This window comes from Protopterus annectens, chromosome 13.part0 (genome assembly GCF_019279795.1).
Source record: "Protopterus annectens isolate FY-2018-M chromosome 13.part0, PAN1.0, whole genome shotgun sequence".
Taxonomy (NCBI): domain Eukaryota; kingdom Metazoa; phylum Chordata; order Ceratodontiformes; family Protopteridae; genus Protopterus; species Protopterus annectens.
Window position 1 is genome coordinate 323,772,960 of NC_056747.1, and position 20,476 is coordinate 323,793,435.

Here is a 20,476-nt window from a genome sequence, read left to right on the forward strand (position 1 = left end):
AGGTTAGTTTTGTGTTTCAACGGAGAACTTGGCTCTCATTAACTTGCACAAAGTAGGAATTTGATGTTTCTGCTTCCCAAAAGATAAAGACCTAGGGCTGTACCTTGTTCTTGTCATGAGTATAATTTGGTCTCACCACGACTCCTGGAAAGAACCCCATGGATCCTGTCTTATGATATTTCATCTGAGGTTGATGTGCCAGTTCCCATTTCATTTAGATGTGGCACAGACTGCATCAGCACCACTGAGGTTATAAACTTCACTCTGAATTATCTGTTCATGAGTATTTGGGCTTTTGATAGTTCTCTCTAGTTGCAGAGCTACATCGTAGCCCTTTTTAAATACACCACTCATTGGTAAGCTTTAGTACTTGTTGCAGGGCCAGTGCATCGGGTCTATATTACATCAACGAATGATTAAATGTTCGAATCTCTAAAGGTCGACCTTTAGAGATTGAACATTTAAATGTTTGAAGATGTAATAAAAAAATGTAAACAAAAAAGTAACAGAAAAGGGTTTTAGCAGGGGGCAAGCCCCCCTGCACCCCCCGCTACTTAAATATACCAACTCCGAGATCGCACATCAGTGCACTACAGTGTGAAAATGGGAAATTTACCCTTCCCTACACTGTAGCATGATCTTGGAGTTGGTATATTTAAGTAGGGGGGTGTGGGGGTGCAGGGGGACATGCCCCCCCTACTTACACCCTTTGGTTTTGGTTTTTGTCACTTCATTTTTTTTTAAACATTTTCGAACATTTAAATGTTCGATCTGTAAAGGTCGACCTTTACAAATTCGAGAATTTAATTGTTCGTTGATCTAATATAGACCCATTGCATCATGGGTTGCTTTCACAATTATGCTCAGTTTGCAAATGTCAGCAAATTTTGTTAGTCATAGGTCATGCATATCTGTAATTTCAGAAAACTATTTTTGAGATTGTACTCATATTTGGCAAATTCAGGTACTCATCTTTTTCAAGTTATTTGCAATGCTTAGCATTTGACCCTGAAATTTGGCCTCCTTACCTAACATGTTTTAGCAAAATTATTTTAATCTCCCCACATCATTGTCCTGCTCCGCCGTCATGGCTGTATCCCCATCTCTTACTAAATCTTTGCTCAACTGTCACTACTTTGTCTCCCCTATTTTTAATTATGTCATCGCTACATAACTTCCTACTGCTAATGCTTTCATTTGTACTCTTTATTGCCTGATATACACCATTATAGTCACACCTCTTTATTTTCAGACTAACCCTTTTCTGCATCTAATTCTACACACATCAAGTTCAATTATTTTTGTAAAGGTTTTCCTCTTACTCAATAATTCTTTGTCACATACAATCCCATCTGAAAGCAGCGATTCATGGAAGTCTCCATATTTCTAGTCGCTCTGGTTTTAGTTTAGTGACACAAGTATCAATGGTTTCATATGGGCTGGTTGATTGTGACAAATATGCGCAGTGCTTGTAGGGCAGCTTTTTGCTAGGCTCACAGTACTGCTTAATTACTAATAGCTTGCATTTATCAACAGGTAAATCAAGTGCATAATACACTTTAATAGCTTCATTTCCTATAAATGTGGCTGCCTATATTTACAATGGTTTTGTTTGCAGCTCTAAAGCAATTCTGCAAAATTTAAACCTTTTTTTCTGGGTTTTCTATTTCTTGGCCAGCTTATCCTGTATTTGTAGCTGTACTGGTGGACTTAATATCAGGGACATCTCCTTGTTCTCTGTACTGGTTCATAGATGACAACTAGGCAGTCCGTCTATAGACCATTACAAGGGCTTTAAGCCATTTGTTGAAGTTCTCTTTAAAATAGAGTCCATAACATGTCTTACTCAGTGTCTTCATAGGAATGTTCTCCAGGCAGCATTTCTGTTCCAGACAAAAACCCTGGGAGCTTAAATGACATACTTCGGGTTGCAAGGTCACTAAAAAAGATGGATGCCATGGGAATCAAACAAAATCTGACAAATATACTTATGTAGTTCTTTATTATAGTGTGCTTCTAGACTGTACTGGCCTTACAATTTTTGCTTTCTTTCATAATTAAGTCAAAATTCATGAATTCCTTGGACTACAAATCCATTTCTTGCATGTGATGTTTTCATACTATTTTGGCAAAGATCTGGGTGAGAAAGCTGATGAGCTAAAGGTCCTCTGTTTGCTCTGTTTAATGCAGTGCTAGTTTTCACACACACACACACACACACACACACACACACACACACACACACACACACACACACACACACACACACACACACACGCACACACGCACACACGCACACACGCACACACACACACACAAACAGCACAATGCATCTCCAAACCTCTTAGCGGATTTCTTCTCTCACACAATGTGCTCAGAATATCATATATGAAGAAATAAGTCTGGATGAATGATCTTTGTGAAGTAGATTTTGCTACAAGATTAGTAAACAGAACTTGGTGCAGATAAAATGTAGACAGACATCATTTAATTTTTACAGCGAAAGTTTACCAAAACACTCATACTGATTGTGATTCTAAACTGTTGCCTTTTATGTTCTAGAGGACAATGTACCCAGGCCTGCAGCCAGGTAATCCCGTGGTTCCTGTGGCCAACACTACATTACAGGGTCATGCATTAGGGGGCTTTCCCTACCCTCCACCTGGACCACCTGGTAAGTATTATGCTGAATTTTAACTGGTTCTGTTTTGTAGGAAAAGGCAGAGTCATCTTTGCAGTGATTGCTCATGGACTGGTTTTCTTTTTTTCTTTTTCTCAACTCATTCCTTATCTTTGCTCTCACGTCATAAAGAAAGTAACTAACCTTACTAATGTAACTTGAAATATTAATACTTTAAGAATAAAGTTAAAGAAAAAAGTTGTTCAGTTCTTACAGTATATGAATTTTAGTGTGTAGGTTGCATCACCAGTAATATTTAGTGTCAGTTGGCTCCCTACTGAAATGTATTCATAATGCTAAGTGCCAACATAACAAAAATAAAAAACTGAAACTGCAGGGTAAGAGTGAATATCATTCCCCTCCTTTAAACTTGTTTTTGGCAAGAGGGCAAGCCCTCCCCCGAATTAATATATATATATATATATATATATATATATATATATATATATATATATATATATGGGTCTAGGACTATTCACTGAAAGCACATTTCACTGAAAGTCAAATGACTGTGTACAAATCACTGAAAACTAATTAACTGAAAACACAATTCACTGAAAGTTATAAATGGCCTTTTTCCCCACTGTAGTGCGACCCTGGAGTTAGTATATATAGTAAGGGGGGGTGTCGGGGCACCTCCATCCACATTGGGGAGTGTGGGAGGGTGTAGCCTTCCACATAGTTTGGATATATATGTTCAGAAAAGAGTAATTTATTGGAATTGCAAGTATCCATGTATATAGTTCAAAATATTTAAAATAGGTAAGGGGCTACGCCCCCACACCCCCCTTACTATATGTACTAACTCTAGGGTCGCACAGTCAAATGTGTTACGTGTTTCAGTGAAATGTGCTTTCAGTGAATAGTCCTAGACCCATATATATATATATATATATATATATATATATATATATATATATATATATATATATATATATATATATATGTACACACACAAACACACATATACATATGTATGGTTAAATTTCAGAATCCTGAAATATCACAATACTGAATTTCACAACACTTCATAATCTGGAAGCCCAAAATCCTGAAAACTCAAAATCCTGAATCCACAGGATACATATCCTGACTATAGAGAACACAAATCAGATTACATTCCACCAAATATAAACAGGGGGGGCAATTCCCCCTGCACCCCCCATTTAGTGGGCTGTGCCCCCCACACCCCCTGTTACTTAAATATATCAACTCCAAGACTGCACTTCACTACACTATCATGAGTTATGTTGTAGTATAGCAAGTTAAAAGGGAATGTTACTAAGGTTACAACAGGCAGTCCTGAACACGTGATGGTATGTTTGCCATTTTTTTCTGTGGAGTGCAGTTTTGGAATTTATATATTTAATTAGCAGGGGGTATGCTATCCTTTGTCTTGTATGCGTTTCTCTGTGCCCTTATACTGGAATATTGTCATTCTTTCTGTCCTGTATATTTTCAGTATTTTGTGACACTGGATTTTGAATTTTCAGGATTTTGGATTCCAGATTATGAAGTTCAGGATTGTGATAATTCAGGATTCTGAAGTGAAACCATATATATATATATATATATATATATATATATATATATATGTATATATGTATATATATATATATATATATATATATATATATATGTATATAGGTCTACTTAACATGGCTGACTTTTCACAAAGTCGACTTTCATATGGCCGAGACCATATGATCGACTTTCGGAAAGCCGACCATGTAAAATAAACACAAAAAAACACAACGAACACTTACATTAAAACTGTTGGAAGGGGGGCAAGCCCCCCTGCACCACCCCTGGAGGGTTCTGCCCCCCACACCCCCCCATAACTTAAATATACCAACTCTGAGATCGCACTACAGTGCAGAAGATGGACATTTTCCCATTCTGCACTGTACGGAGATAGCGGTTCCCCATGGTCGGCTTTTCGAAAGTCGATCATATGGTCTCGGCCATATGAAAGTCGACCTTGTGAAAGGTTGATCATGTGAAGTGGACCCATATACATATACATATATATATATATATATATATATATATATATATATATATATATATATATATATATATATATATTTATATATATATATATATATATATACATATACATATATATATATATATATATATATATATATATACCATCTCCAAGACTATCATACCTCAGAGAAAGGGGAATATTCCTACCTTGGGCATCTTGGTATATGCAAGTCCATTTTATCAGCCATTCAGTTTCAGTATTTCAGTACTCAGTAAAGCGGATTGCAACATTTCAAATGGTTACCGTTTCAGTAATATATTGAAACTCTAATCATTTAAAATTAGCAAAAAAACAAAATTCATTGTGTCCTATTATAGCTTTCTTCAGTAGTTGGTAAGCAGAGAAGAAACAGAACCTGTCTTGTTACAACCAGACCCACAGTATTTATGTGCAATCCAAGTAAATTAATTTACAGGGTAGTTCAGAGAGTAGTGCCTTTCTCTTATTGATATTGGCTGATTATGACATTTCTCTTATTGATATTGGTTGATTATGACCACTTATTGTAAAGTCTGCTTCACCCCTGGCAATTTAGATACTGTATACATGAAGTGAATGTGATGACAGTTGGTGGCATCATGGCCATTAGTTAGTTAGTGGCTATAGTGCCATTCATCCTCAAAGACACTACTGCAGGTTATTTCTGGCCTAAAGCAGGCTATAGTACCAGTGGTAACTGTATCATATAGTACTGGCCTGAGGCACATGTTTGTAAAGGCATGTTATAGTATTATATAATGTTTTTGGATAATTGTGTTTATTACCATATTCCCCTCACACTACCCTGCTTTGCCCTCCTTTCCACAGACTAGCACACGCACATACACCACAAACATTTACACGCGCACATACACATAACACACACACACACACACACACACACACACACACACACACAGACACACACACGCACACACTCACATGAACTCACATGAACACACACGCACACACACTCATGCACATAAGCACACAAGTACCACAAGCATGCACAATCATTAACAGATACACGTGTGCATACATAAACGATAAATGTGTACACTCAGTCATACACACACAAACATGCACACTCACTAACATATACTCATGTGTGCACACACAACAAACATGCACACTTACTCATATATACACACACACACACACACACCTATACCTAAGTAATCTGAGGCCTTCTGCTGTTCTCCATTAATTACCAGCAGCAGGAGGGCAGTAGAACCCTCCCCTAATGTGCCTTTGATACTTTGCTCTTTTAGGAACTGTGGGTATTGTACAAAGGTAATCAATGTTCATTCAGCTAACTCGGGGAGTTTCAGATCTGTTTTGCTTCTTCCTCAGAGAAGTCTTTTCCTTACAGAATTTATCTTGCTAAAACTTGGTGGCTAGTTTAAATGTGAAGTAAGAACATTACCAGAAGTCAACAGATGCATAACTCTCCTCAGCCTTTATCACATATATTTTAAACATACATGGTTATGCTTGCCAGTAATGAACTAAGATGTGCCTTGCAGTCTCTGTGAGCAAAATAGCATCCACACTAACCATCAGCAAACCCCTTTCTTTCCTCCAGTTATCTCAATTTTTAATTTAAATGAATGTATTACAGTTTTGTTTTACACTAACTCATAGACTGCATTTAAATGGGTACAATGCCATATATATATATATATAAATGTATACAGTAACCTTTCAGTTAACTGGTGGAATTCAAGCAACCAGAACTCTCAAACAACCAGAAAAAAAAATCAAAGAAATGCAGTACAATTTTCTTGTATTGCCTTTCTGTTCCCACCCCCCTCCCCCGCAGAAACATACCTTACATTTTGTAGAGTTTGAGTTTTAAAAATGAAGATAGGAATAAACTCCCTCTTTCCCCAGCCTAAGAAATCAAACCAAACAAATAGTATAGGGTACTGTATTAGTCAGGCCTATTTTTAGTAGAAACTCTCAAGCAACCAGAAACTACAGTTAACCGAGAGTTTACCCTATATATATATATGTGTGTGTGTGTGTGTGTGTGTGTGTGTGTGTGTGTGTGTGTGTGTGTCTGCAGTTATTCTTCATTCACAATCTATTCTCGGAAGGAATACAGTGAAAGATTAAATGAAAATAGCAGGTTATTTTCATTCCTTTTAATGTACATATCTGTAGCAGTGAAAATAGCAGCTCCCATGAGAAACTGACATATAGCTTTCCGACAGTCTTGTCAAACAACATGCCCAGCTAACTTTAGGATGACAGCACTAAAAAGTATCTTTTGTATAGCACAAGCCTCCTAGCAAGACAGCAAGTGAGATTGTGGGGATATAACCAAGGGAAAAAGAAAGCTCTTCAGTACTGCAGGATTGCAGTGTAACAGATTAATGTAAAAATATTATTAAAGTCCGCATTCCAGAAGGAACTATTTGTCAAATGGTAATCTCCACAGACAACTGGACTTAATCCATCTGTCCTGTCTTGAAACAACTGCATATTCATGCAAGCCCCCCCCCGGCACCCCACCCCCCTACTTTAATATTCTCACTCTGAGATCGCACTACAGTGAGGAAAAGGAAATATTCCCTTATCTGCACCATAGTATGATCTTCGCAACAGTCATTCCCCCCACACTTTCCCTCTAGCTGTAGGCATACTTCTGCGAAAGTGCTTTTTCAATAAAAAGCACTTTCATGGAAGTATGCCCGGCTATTTGTGCTTCGGTCAAAAGTTCCTTTGGGGATCAGTACTGATCCCATTTGTCAGTTACCTTTGTTTTTATTTGTATGGACACTGCTGAAATACTATACCCCAGTATACTGGACATGCACAGGTGGTAAACATGAAGGGGTACCTGCTGTCAAGATACATTCAGGATTGCAAGAATGCCTACTGTCTACAAAACATTACTGCCTGGCTTAACTTTAGTCTGTACTGCACATGGCTAACCGTGACTTAGGACACTGATTCCAATGGAGGCGCTCTCTAGAGTGGATTCAGTGGGAAGCTCTGAACAGGGCACACCTGACATTTCAGCCATGCTGTGTCAGGTATACTTTATTTGGGGCTCTGTTTGGGTCATGCACAGATTCATGTAGAGTTCTTACATGGTGTAGTGTCAGCAGGGAATTCACTCCTCCATTTTCATATTTTGCATACGACAACACCCAAGCCCTCTTTTGGAATTGTCTATATTCCAACATCTGCTGCAAACTGAGAGCAGCACCTTACCTGAATTGTTTTGGAATCTGAACTTGTCAAACACATGCAAATGAAAATTGTAAACTGTGTCTGGGGTAAAAATGTTATTGCTTTACTGGTAAATGTAATGTATGCATTGTCTCATGAACCCCAACCACTATTTCAGTTATTTGGCATCTCTACCACCAACTGAAAAAAAAAATGTATATATCATATATTCTCAGTAGTCAATATACAGAAATATGGACTCATATCTGATTGACCTCTGCATATTGAAAATTACAAACATAAAAAAATGAAACTAAGCCAATCAAAAAAGGGAAACACAAGCTTTCCATTCCCAACTGATAGATGAAAAAAATCAACATCTAACAGTATAATGTATAGTTTGTCTGAAGATTAGTACTGTTAGGGAAAGGGTTTTTGGTAAGGTGATGTTTAGACCTGAGGTCAGAGGCAGTGGCAGGGTTAAGGATAACACATATGAGCCCCCCATGTACCACCTTACATATGTGTGCTGACCCTAATGCTGCTGCTGCCTCTAACCTTTTTGTAGATGTTGAGACACCACTACCTGTGCCATCAAATTTACAGCAATGGAAGTGGGTATTCCCTGGAGTCTGTAAATATACTTTGAATCTTTAAACCAGGTTTATGTAATAGCTCAGATGTCAATATCGCAAAGCAGATAAAAGCAAATAAATCACTCAAGGTATTATTGAGACTTCTATATTTAGCAAAGCCACCTGCCACCTTCACCTCTAAGATCTGATTTTTTATTTTGTTTTGTTTTTGGTCTTGTAGATATATTTTTATGTATTTATTTATTTGGACTTGAAAATATTTATGGAAAAAGAAAATTAATTTATTGGAGGTTATGGAGTCAATACTGCAAATCCCCTTCCCCCTGTACTACCTTAGTAATGGGTGCGAACACCAGCCCGAACGCTGTCCCTTCCCCCAACCCTAATCCAGCACCTTAACATCATTAAAACCTTCCCTTAGCACTGCCAATACACAAGACAGACTCAGACACACATTCACAAACACACAAAAACAACAAATAGATCTCCTAACCTAACCCCTAAAATATATAAACTCACACACAAACGCACAGCACCCATCCTCGACCCTAACCCTAAATTACAGACATACACACACACACACACATACACACACACACGCACATGCGCACACATGTGCACACACGCACACGCGCACACACATGCTCTCATTCTCCCAACACCACTTAACTGTATCAACATTCTATACCGTCAACATATCTACAGTTCGGACATCCATACTGTGAACATTAAATCACACCCCTGTTTTGTCAAACAAATAAATGTACATTCAGTCAAATGCATGGGAACCATATGTATGTCATTTTTCTGTGGGTTGGGGGTGTCACCTAAACATTAATCAATGCAGCCAAATCACCTAGAGCCAATGTTTACACCACCGAATTGCTGTTTTATAAAGAAAGAAAGAGAGAGAAACAAATACATGTATATACATATATATATAGAGAGAGAAAGAGTTAAGTATATTGTACCCCAAAGGAGGATATAGTAAGGATAATGTTATATCTTCATTCTCAATAAACATGTATTTGCTAATTTATTTACTATATCCATAGTCTCAGTACAATGGAACTGCCTTTTGGCTGCACTGTACATGCATATAGTAAATGTACCTACCCAACTATCTTGTTTAGCTGCAGTTAATGATAATTACTCTAACTTGGGGTTAACTAAAAAGAAGAGGCCCTGGAAAGTGATTGTGATTACTATCATTGTCTTTGTGATTAAACACTTGGAATTAATGCCTGTAATCTTTTATTGTTCAGCTATGTGACAGAATATATGAAAAAGAAACAATATATGTGGCGCATCAGACACCATCCATTAAGGTTAGAACTCAGATATTCTAATATCACCTACTAATGCATATGGTATCCACTGATACATGGCAGGTTGGACTACTATAACAGGTTGTCATGTGTGTAGTGCAACTTAGAATCATCATTTATCATTTGCTGCGTGGCAGCAGGATTTAGGATAGGTTTATATCCACCCACCTAAGTGAGGTGATTCACTTCAGTCCTTTCATGTGCCCTCGATGGCTTATATCATTTACCCTTCAAAGCATTTTCTGTATCTGTAATAACAGCTTCTACCAGAAAAGAGTTCCTGATTACATCCATTCCTTTCATTCCTCTCGGTGCTGTCTCAATATCCTTCCTCCACAAGTGGGAAAGGATGTAAACATATTGGGCAGTCTTCATCTGGTACCAGGCAGAGACCCTTTATGTGGAAGGTCAGAATTGTAGTCCATTTTTTATTTTAAATGTTTTTTTAAAGTCTGATTAACCACAGCTGAATGCCTAGCTCTACGTCTCACACATTATGAAGTGTGGCAGTCATTTTGGAGTTCAGGAACCATCTGCACCACAAGGTAACATCAGTTTTCTACACTAAATGTAATTTAGTCTGTGAGCATTAAAAGCGTTGCTGCCTTCAATTTAGCTTTGTTTTTACACCTCCATTCTCAGCTTTGCTTCAGGTTTGATTATACATCACACATTTTGCCCACTTGTCATTTATTGTTTCACACATTTCGGTGAAGAAAGGTTCAGAGGCCATTTTGGATATCACTTGTCAGACAGTCGTAGTTGTGGTGGTGGGGACTGATAGTGTGTGTAATGCACGTCATAATGTGTAGCACTGGTATTACCTCTAGAGCTATTTAGAAAGTCTGAATGCTACCAGCGTGAGCTGTCTGATCTGTAGTTCTTGTCTGCCCTCTAGTGATCAATCCTGTGCATTAAACAAATAGTGTATTTAAACATGCAAAATTGTTGCTTGTAGCTAAGATAAGGGAATGTCAAAGTCAAAGTAAACTTTGTCATTTGGAAACTGAACAAAATTCCGTGTCTCTGGACTCAATGTGCAGACAACATATAGACTATTTTCACAGACATTTACACATGTAACACCTAGCTATTACATCATGGACTTGCAGGTAGACAGACTAATACTGCACATAATTAGAAACACATTTTAACACTTTTCTCAGTGAACACTTACTTGCATGAGACTTTAGTATTGCACAAGTACCTGGCTTAGACATTGCACTGATCCTTGCACACAAAGAGACATTTAAGTATCGCAATGTAAACATTAGAGTATTGCACTATGGACCTTAGAGTATTGCACTATGGTTAATTTACAAATTTGTAACGTATTGCATGGAAAGAAGAGATATTTTACTGCATTGCTTCTGCTGTAGATGGCCTATAAGTTAACAGTCATGGTGAATATTGCACTAAGTATTAGATGAGACTGGTACCCAGGTTAATGCACAATATGAGACAAGCTACAACAGTTTCTACTGACCCAGATGGCCCTCATGGAGCACAGTTGTTACTAGAGTTCAGCAGCCTGATGACATTAGAGGAGAAGCTGTTCCTGAATCTTGTAATTCTGCAACGTATGCTTTGGAAGAGCTTTCTGGATGGTCAATGCAGGAACAATCTGTAAGCAGAGTGAGTGCAGTCTTATTCCTCTGGCCCTGCCAAGACATCTGGATAAGTACAAGTCGTGGATAGATGGTAAGGTGGTCTTAATGATCCTCTCAGCTGTCTTCACCACCATCTGGAGGGATTTGCGCTCAGAGGTAGAGCAGCTTCCATACCATACTATGAGGTTGTTCATCAGGATGCTTTCTATAGTACCTCTGTAGAAAGTAATGAGAACTGTCCACCCTTCTCAAAAAGTGCAGCCTCTGATGTGTTTTCTTGGCTATGGCATTTGTATTTGTGTTCCAAGACAAGTCCTCATCAATGTGCACTCCCAGAAACTTTGTGCTTCTCACTCTTTCAACTGTTTCCCCATTGATGGTGAGGGGGGAATGTTCATAGGTTCATCGGTAGGTACTAGGCTATCGGCCCGAGGGCCAATGTAAGCCTAGCCAACAAGGTTTGCTGGCTTACGCCACCCAAGAAAGTTATTTTCCTGTGCCACTGTCGAGCAGAGACACAGAAGTGATCCCTGGGGTGTATTTCCTATTTCTCATCCACTCATCAAGATTTTTCTTGAAGAGTGCTAATGAAGAACTTTGCTTGACATAGATGGGTAGCTTGTTCCAGAGTATAGGAATTCTCTGGGACAGGAATCTATCCCTCCAGCATGTCCTGTTTATTATGGTGACAATGTTTAGGTCCCTAGAGCGTGTAGCTTGGAGGGATTGGGATTTCTTTAGGTGTAGCATGTCCAACAGCTCTGGGTTTGACATAGCTTTATATGTTAGGCAGAGATCACCTCGGAGTAGGTGATATGCTATGGAGCAAAGCTGGAGTTTTTTGAGACGGTAAGTGTAGGGCAGCTGTTTGAGGTCAGTAATCCTCTTTGTGAGGTACTTCCTGTAGTCCACAATTATCTGTTTTGTCTTGTTTACATTTAGTGTTAAGTTATTTCCACACCAGGTGATCAGTTGTTCCACCTCATTTCTATACATTGTTTCATTTTCGTTACTAATAAGGCCCACCACTGTTTGTTCCACCTCATTTCTATACATTGTTTCATTTTCGTTACTAATAAGGCCCACCACTGTTGTGTCATCAGCAAAGTTGATGATGTGGTTTGTATTGTACCTGGCTGTACAATCATGTGTTAACAAGGTGAACAGCAAATAACTTAGTACACATTCTTGTGGGACTCCAGTGTTAAGAGTGATGAATATGCCCTTGGAGGGAAGAAGCATATCACAGACAGAAGTATTCATAACTAAATTCAGTAAATTAAATGGAAACTCATTTGAGTTCGCATCAGGGAGAGTATGTAAGCCAAGAGAAATGAGTGCAAAAATGTTTTTTTCCTTTTAAACTGGTAAGAAAAATACAAAGCAGCTTGTCTGGATACCAAATATCAGTGCATTACCATGCTAGATCTTTTGCAAGGATAACAACTCCCACCTTCTATGTAGAAATAAAACTATTCAGGGCAGAGTACTTCAAGCAGACTATGGAAAAGTTATGATTTCAGAGTTGCATTTTTTTTTACTTAGTATGTGGGTGAGTAGCCCGGCCCTCACAGAACCTCTTCATCTATGACCACAATAAAAAACAAATATACAAAGTGGGAGTTAGTCAAGATAACATGGGTGGGAAGATGGAAGAATGGTTAAGGTTTTTACCTTGCAGACACAAGGTGCAGGGTTTGAGTCTCACATGGGGTAATTGGCTAGGCTTAAAATGACCCACAAGGACAGTTAGCATAGTACTAATCTATGAACCTATAATACAAAACAGTGTGGGTAGCATACACACACACACACACACACACACACACACACACACACACACACACGCATGCGCGCACATGAGTGCGCTCATACACACATGTAGATATAGGCTATTGTATAGACACATGTATGTATACAGATATAGACAAATGCTGATATGTAGTTGTATACACACCCATGTCCTACATTATAATAATAAGAGAAGTAACTTAGCTTAATAGTAACATTATCTGAGTTGGTTGCTGTCATCAGAGGGTCAGCACTGTTTCATGCATAGATTGCAAATATAATTTAGGGGACAGAAGATCACGTTTCCTGCTCTCCAAGGCTGCTGCAGATTCCCTGAAGTCTAACTTATCTGACTGCTCTTTTCCCAACATACATGCTGATTGTCCACAGAGAATATTCTAAATACTAAGTGAGCTAAAATGATTCTGAACACTCCCCAGAACTGGTTTACCAGTGAATGCACGTTCCCCGATATTTAACATTTTTAACTACTTGCGAGATTTATTAAGTTCAAGTACTTCTTTTATATAGATATCTAAATTATTTCAGTCTGGGTAAAACATTTCTTCACTGAGTAAACAACTAGAGATTACAAGAATCAAACCCAGGTCCACATGTTAGTAGCTTTTAGCATTCTGTTTTACATGGTCATGTTTGCATGCTCAGCATTTACTTTGATGCCATTCATCTTGCTTTTTTCTTTGATTTTTATATTGCTTCAGTTACATTAAGTGCCCCTTTTTGTCCTTAAAATGTTATGAGCAAAACTAGACCTCCAGTCTTCATGACAATTGTAATTACATATTTCTGCTGCCATATGTTATGATACTTTGACATCAGTATTCTGTCACCTCTTCACTTGTGGCCTTCTTTTTGAATTCTAATACTGGCCTATGCCTTATGAATGCACAATGCTACTAAAATATGAAATATGGTCTCCTACGTATGGGTGTATGTAACTTGCCTGTATGTAGTTGCCCCTTGCTGTATCCTGTCTTTCTCCCCTTCCCATTTGTATCAGACCCCCTTACAGCCACCCATTGAACTATATGCTAGTAATAATTCCTAAAGACCATACTATTTTCTCACCACCCTTTCTGTTAAGATGTACAGGGTCATTCCTAAAAAGTGGCACATGTGCCGAGTGGGCTCACTGAGTTAATGAAAAAATAATACTTCTGTAAAATCTGAATCTGATTCTTTCTACTTGTCAGCTGTACCTCCTCTTCATTTTATTGTGAAATACACCCCACTCCCCTGATTATGAATTGTGCTCATATCATGTCACTTCCATCCCGCTGTCACCTCTCATTTACTGACTGCATGCTCAGCTCCCAAAGTCTTCATAACTCAGTTCTTGCATTAGTTTAAATGTCAATGACTCTTCAATGGACTCCTTTTTCAGCCTGTTATATATATACTCCTTGACTTAAATGGAATTACTTTACTTTCATTATAATGAAATTCTACATGAATATGGAACATTTCTTATATCTTCATATATCCATATAGTGTTGTCTTTGGTTTAGGGTCTGTCTGGACTCTTAGGTGTGAAAACCCCATGTTCATTTTGCCTACTCTTCATATGTACATCGGGGTTATTTTTGAAGATGTTAATGAATGAGCTCTTCTGGTAGGAAGGGAAGCTTATTCCGTAGTAATTTGAAGAACTTTTATAATGTATATGTCACTTTTTGTATGCTTGATGTTTATTTTTAGTATTAGATCATACAATCAGATATTAAATCTGCCACCATTGCTCTTCTGGCATACAGACAACACCAGATTAGACGTTGTCTTATAAACCTAGCAGAGGTACCCTTTTAGTAACCTATAAGAAGCAAAATAAATTACAGTTTCTGAAGTTTCTGAATAGTTCAAGTCTTCCAACTCTTTGATTTTTCTGTTAAGGAATCATTGTGCCTTTAAAGTTCTTTCAGTTGGCTTGTTTGAAGAATATAAGAAGTTTTTCAAGGGGGTTGCCTTTGCAGGCGGTGTGGGTGAGATGTTGATTTGCATGGTGATTAGTTTATGGTCAGATGTGACCAGGGAGGGATTGACTACTGATATAGAGCAACGGTCGCCCATGTTACTAATAACCAGGTCAAGAATGTTGCTTCCTCTAGTGGGCATCAGAATGAGCTGGTCCAGGGCATTGGAATTAATGATTTCCAGGAATCATTGGGCCAGTGTATTGGTTCTTGAGTAGTTCTCCAAGTTGATGGAGGGGTAGTTGAAGTCTCCTAGTATGAGAGTGTTGGGTTGGACCTTGATAGATTCTAGGGTGCTTAGAAACATGGAGTGTGAGTCTAGGGACATGGTTGGGGACCTATAGCAGGCTATGACCTGGATCGCCGTCTTACCCAATGTTAGTTGCACCTACAGTATCTCAGATGCATTATGCTGGGCTACTAGTCTGGAGGATGTGCATATCCTTTATGAATATGGAGACACCACCACCTTTGGAGCTACAGTCCATGTTTTGGGGCTGAAAGGTGTGAAATGAGTTATAGCCTGGTAGCACATAGGTGCTTTCTGATGCTTTAAATGAAGTCTCCGTTACAGCACAAATGTCGATATTCTCCATTTTGAGGAGTGCGTCAAGTGCATCTTAAGATTTAGACTTCTAGCGTTGAGCAGCATGACCCCCCCCCCCCAGATTGCATTTATTTATAGCTGTTACAGTGGTAATTTGGTCTTTGGAATACCCCCTAAAAAAGAAACTGTAGGGGTGGCAAGAGCCTTTGCCTCTACCCGAAAACTCAGGGGTGACATATGCAGGCCATCTCTGGCACAGCATTGAGGTCTGTCAATCATGTCAACCCAAGCAGACAGATGCTGAACCCTTTAGAATGACACCAGAAATTTAGCCAATTGTTGAAGTCAATCATTTTTTGTTTGTACTGCGGTATCATTCTGGGTGATGGTAGGATACTGCTCAGGGCTAGGGTCATACCTGCCTTAGCCACATAATCTGAGAGCTCCGCCATGTCTCTTTTCATGTAGTCCAGGGAGGTGCATCTCAGGTCATTCACAACCACATGGACAATGACAGAGTCATACTTGTACTTTTTGTGGAGTGACATGAGTGCATGTGTTATGTGTCAGATTCTGGCACCCGATAGACACTTGACTGTTACCTTCTCCTTATTCATCCTAGTGAGTGGAACATCTGTGTGTCTCACTATTGAGTCACCTATGATCAGTGTATTAGACAAGGTGTTTAGCCTTAGGGGATTAGGTTGAGGGGCACACTGTGGAGGTGAGCTATGTGTCCTGTGGTTTGTGCTGTGTTGTGGTGGTCGAGTGCATTTTTGTCTTGGAGGTCTCTGCTGTTTGGGTAAATTTCTATTGAAAGCCTCTGCTAAGGTGAGTGTGTGCTTTGTGTTTTTATGTGAGAGATGTGATGGTGGGTGTTCTGGAGGGCTATGTGTTTACTCTTCCCCTATAAACTCAAACCTATTCCCAAAACTACAACTCTCATCCATGTTAGTACTTCTCCTACAAAACTAGTAACTCATACACCTGATACTAAGCTATCCAAACACCTATTTTCCCATATTTGCCAATTTATCACCATCCTTCTCTCCGGCGATATCCTCCCAAACTCTGGGCCCCCTCCCCCCTCAAGTCTCAACCTACCCTCATCCTAATATTAAATCCCTCCATTTCACAGATCTAAATGCTCAGAGCATATGTAATAGGATCCCAACCTCTATGCCTGGCTTCTCCACAGTCAGCCAGATATCCTGTCCATTTCTGAAACCTGCCTGAAACCCCATATAAAAGACTCTGTACTAATACCACCCAACTACTGCATAATTAGAAAAGATATAACTCATAAAAAAGGTGGGGGAGCCACTCTCCTCTACTCATCCTCCCTCCTACTCACTCCCTTCACCAAACAGATTCCCCAATTTGCTAACGCTGAACTAATTCCAGGCCTACTTCAGGTAAACAGACACAAGCTCATCTGCATAGTTACCCTTTACATCCCTCCTGGAGACAATGTCCCAATCCTTGAAGACATTCTCTCTTGGTTTTCCACCAATGTAACAAAGGAGACTATAATCTTGGGTGATGTAAATATTAACTGGGCCACTATTTAATCTCCCACAAACCCTCTAAATATAAACCTGTATAACTTCTCCCAACTTATCAATGCCATAACCAGACCTCCCAAGGACTTCTCGACTGGAAGTACCCTTGACTGGATTCTAGTGTCTCATCCTCACAATATCTCTGATAGTGGTATCTTTCCCGACCCACTCAGCAATCACTTTCAAACCTTTGCCCACAATCTTTCCCCTTCCTTACAACTATCTCACACCTATATCTCCACTCGGTCCTTAAAAAACTTTATCCCCAATACATTCATATACTTGCTCAAAGGAATTAACTGTAACCCATCTAAAAACTTTACCCTTAGATAATGCCATCATCTACTTCAATTTAACTTTCTTAAACTTGTTAGACTCCTTGGCCTCCCTGAAAACAAAATGTATTAAAAGTAAATCCGTCCCTTGGCTAACCAAAGACATCTTAAGCATTATGTGACTCCAAGATAAAGCTTGGAAACGCTACCACAATAACAAGACTGTAACCACCCTGAATGACTACAGAATACTTGGAAACAAAGTAAAAAAAAAACATATTATTTCAGACCGGAAAGCCTATTTCTCAACACTCCAGACCAATCACAATACAAACCCAAAAAAATTCTGGTATGGAATCTCCTCTCTCCTTAATCCAGGTAAAATAGAAAACCACACCCTGATCCAAATGCTGCCGACTTAGACCTAGCTACCCAGTTTAATTCTTTCTTCATCTACTCCATAGCCAAACTAACAACTACCTTCACTAACAACCCTACTTCCGCACCCCTATACTTACCCTCTCCTACCATAGTACCTCCACCTCTCAACCTCCTCCCTTCTCCATAAATCCCATCCCTATATCTACTATAAAAAAAAACTTCAAAACCTGAAACCAACTTCTAATGCTCCTGATCAAATCGCCTCCTACTTCTTAAAGTCAGCTGCAGAAGCCATAGCCCTCCCCATCTGCATTCTAATAAACTGATCAATCACAGAAGGCTATGTACCCCAACTCTGGAAAAAGGCCTTTATTATTCCACTCCATAAAGGGGGGTTAACAGCAATAACATCCCAAACTTTCGACCTAGCGCCATCCTATCCCTCATTTCTAAACTTCTCAAAAAATGCATCCGCCTTCAACTTTTACCCTATCTCACAAACAACCACCTTGTAACTCTCACACAACACTGATTCAGACCTGGCCACAGCACTACCACAGCTCTCCTCTACTTCCTAGAAAGTGTTAACAAGGCCTGTAACTCCGGCCACATTGTATGTACCCTCCTACTAGATCTTTCAAAGGCCTTCAGTACCATCTCTCACAACCTTCTCCTTACCAAACTCTCTAAACTAAATCTTTCCCCCTCCTCTATCAACTGGTTCACCAGTTATCTCTCAAATAGGCAACAAGCAGTAAAGTGGAAAAAAGCTACCTCCCCATTCCCCAACACTTCCACAGGAGTACCCCAGGGCTCAATTCTAGGTCCACTGCTATTTAACATTTTCATAAAAAACTTCCATCAGACAATGCTAGTCTCATCCAATACGCCAATGATTCAACTATAATATGTTCTGCCACCTCCAACTCCATACTAATAAAATTAACTCAAGATGCCTTCTCCTCCACTGAAAAATGAATGCTAGACAACCACCTAGCATTAAATGCCTCTAAAACCAAACTCATGATATTTACCCCTTCCAAAGCCACCACCCTAGACAAATCACCAGTCAGAACAATACACCTCTCAAAATAGTATCTAATGCAAAATTACTAGGAGTCCTCATCGATAACCAGCTCAAGTTTGACACCCACCTACAAGTAAATATCAAAAAAACTCATAAGAAACTTGGCATGCTCTATCGTCACAACCGCTGCATCTCTCCGTCTACTAAGCTTATTCTCTCTACCACATACCTCATCCCATCCCTGCTATATGGTGCCTCACTCTTTATTAACCTGCAATCCTCCCTCAAGACAAAACTCTCCTCCTGTTACAATAAAATTTCAAAATTCACAACAGGCCACAGATCTTCTACACACCACTGTATTGCCCTCCATAAACTGAATTAGCTAGAGCTACCAAATCACCTCTCCTATATCCAACTTATCCAAGCACACAAACTCATCTTCTGTCCCTCTCTCTGCCACTCCCTTGCCACTGCCCTTAAAGTGCATCAACCTGATAGACTCCTAAGATCTAACTCCCAAAATCAGTTTGAACTGCATAAACCCTCCCGCCCACCAGGCAAACATCTTCTGTCCTTCTCCCTAGCTCGCCTCTGGAATTCACTTCCACTTCTCATCTGTACCACTAGCAGCCTCTCTTCCTTCAAAATGTTATTTCACTCCCACCTAACATCCCACTGGAAATGCTCCTGTTCCCACCCTATATAAACTCCCCCAACTTTAGCTATACTCCAAGAGCTAATACAGCTATAAATGTCATTCTACTGCACTTAACCCTGCTAAGCAACTGATGAAATTAACAAACTTTGTATATAACTTTGTCTTTTTTAAAGATTTCTTTGTGTTTGCATTTTACTAATGCCATTTACCTGTATTGCTGTACTCTCTATTGTTATAACTTGCTTCTTTTAAGTAATTTGCATATTTTTCTGGAGCTTTTCTCTCCAGGACTCCATTGAAAATGGGCTCCTCGTGGCCCAATGGACCATCCTGGGAAACAAACTGCAAATAAAATAAATAAATAATGTGTTCCATGTGGTACGGTGCAAATGTTGACCTTCTCCTCTTGACCAGCTAGTCTGGTCTTGGCTGGAGAGTGCGTAGCTTCCAATTTGGTGATATAAGTGCATCTCTCACATGTATGAGTGTTGGGAGGTTAGAGGAGAGGGTTGTCTGTGTACATGAGGCAGTTGATATACTGCTTCAGAATGCCCAAGTGCACCAGGTTAATAGGAGAAAGCACAGGGAACTGCCCTTTAATCATGTCAGGAGGGGTGGTCATAACTAAGTAATGGAGCTATTTCCATGAAGAACTAGTGCTGATGGCACTTAGGTGTGCTACAATAATTGCTACAAAAACCTGTTGAACTGCAAAGCGATTAAACTATTTGAAGTGCAAGAGAGAAAGAACTAGCAAGATTCAAGGGAAAAACTGAAGAGCAGACTTTCTGGCACCAGTAATAGTTTACCTCAGC

At 39.3% G+C, this 20,476-nt stretch overlaps 1 protein-coding gene across 4 annotated transcripts in view; it reads left to right on the plus strand.

Moving 5' to 3' along the window:
- Window positions 1-20,476, plus strand: part of MEF2B (myocyte enhancer factor 2B) — a 786,689-nt gene that overhangs the window by 682,277 nt on the left and 83,936 nt on the right. For all 4 annotated transcript variants that reach the window (XM_044053922.1, XM_044053921.1, XM_044053923.1 and 1 more), the window contains one exon: window positions 2,563-2,674. In XM_044053922.1, the coding sequence (XP_043909857.1) occupies window positions 2,563-2,674 (112 nt within the window). The remainder of the gene's footprint in view (window positions 1-2,562; window positions 2,675-20,476) is intronic.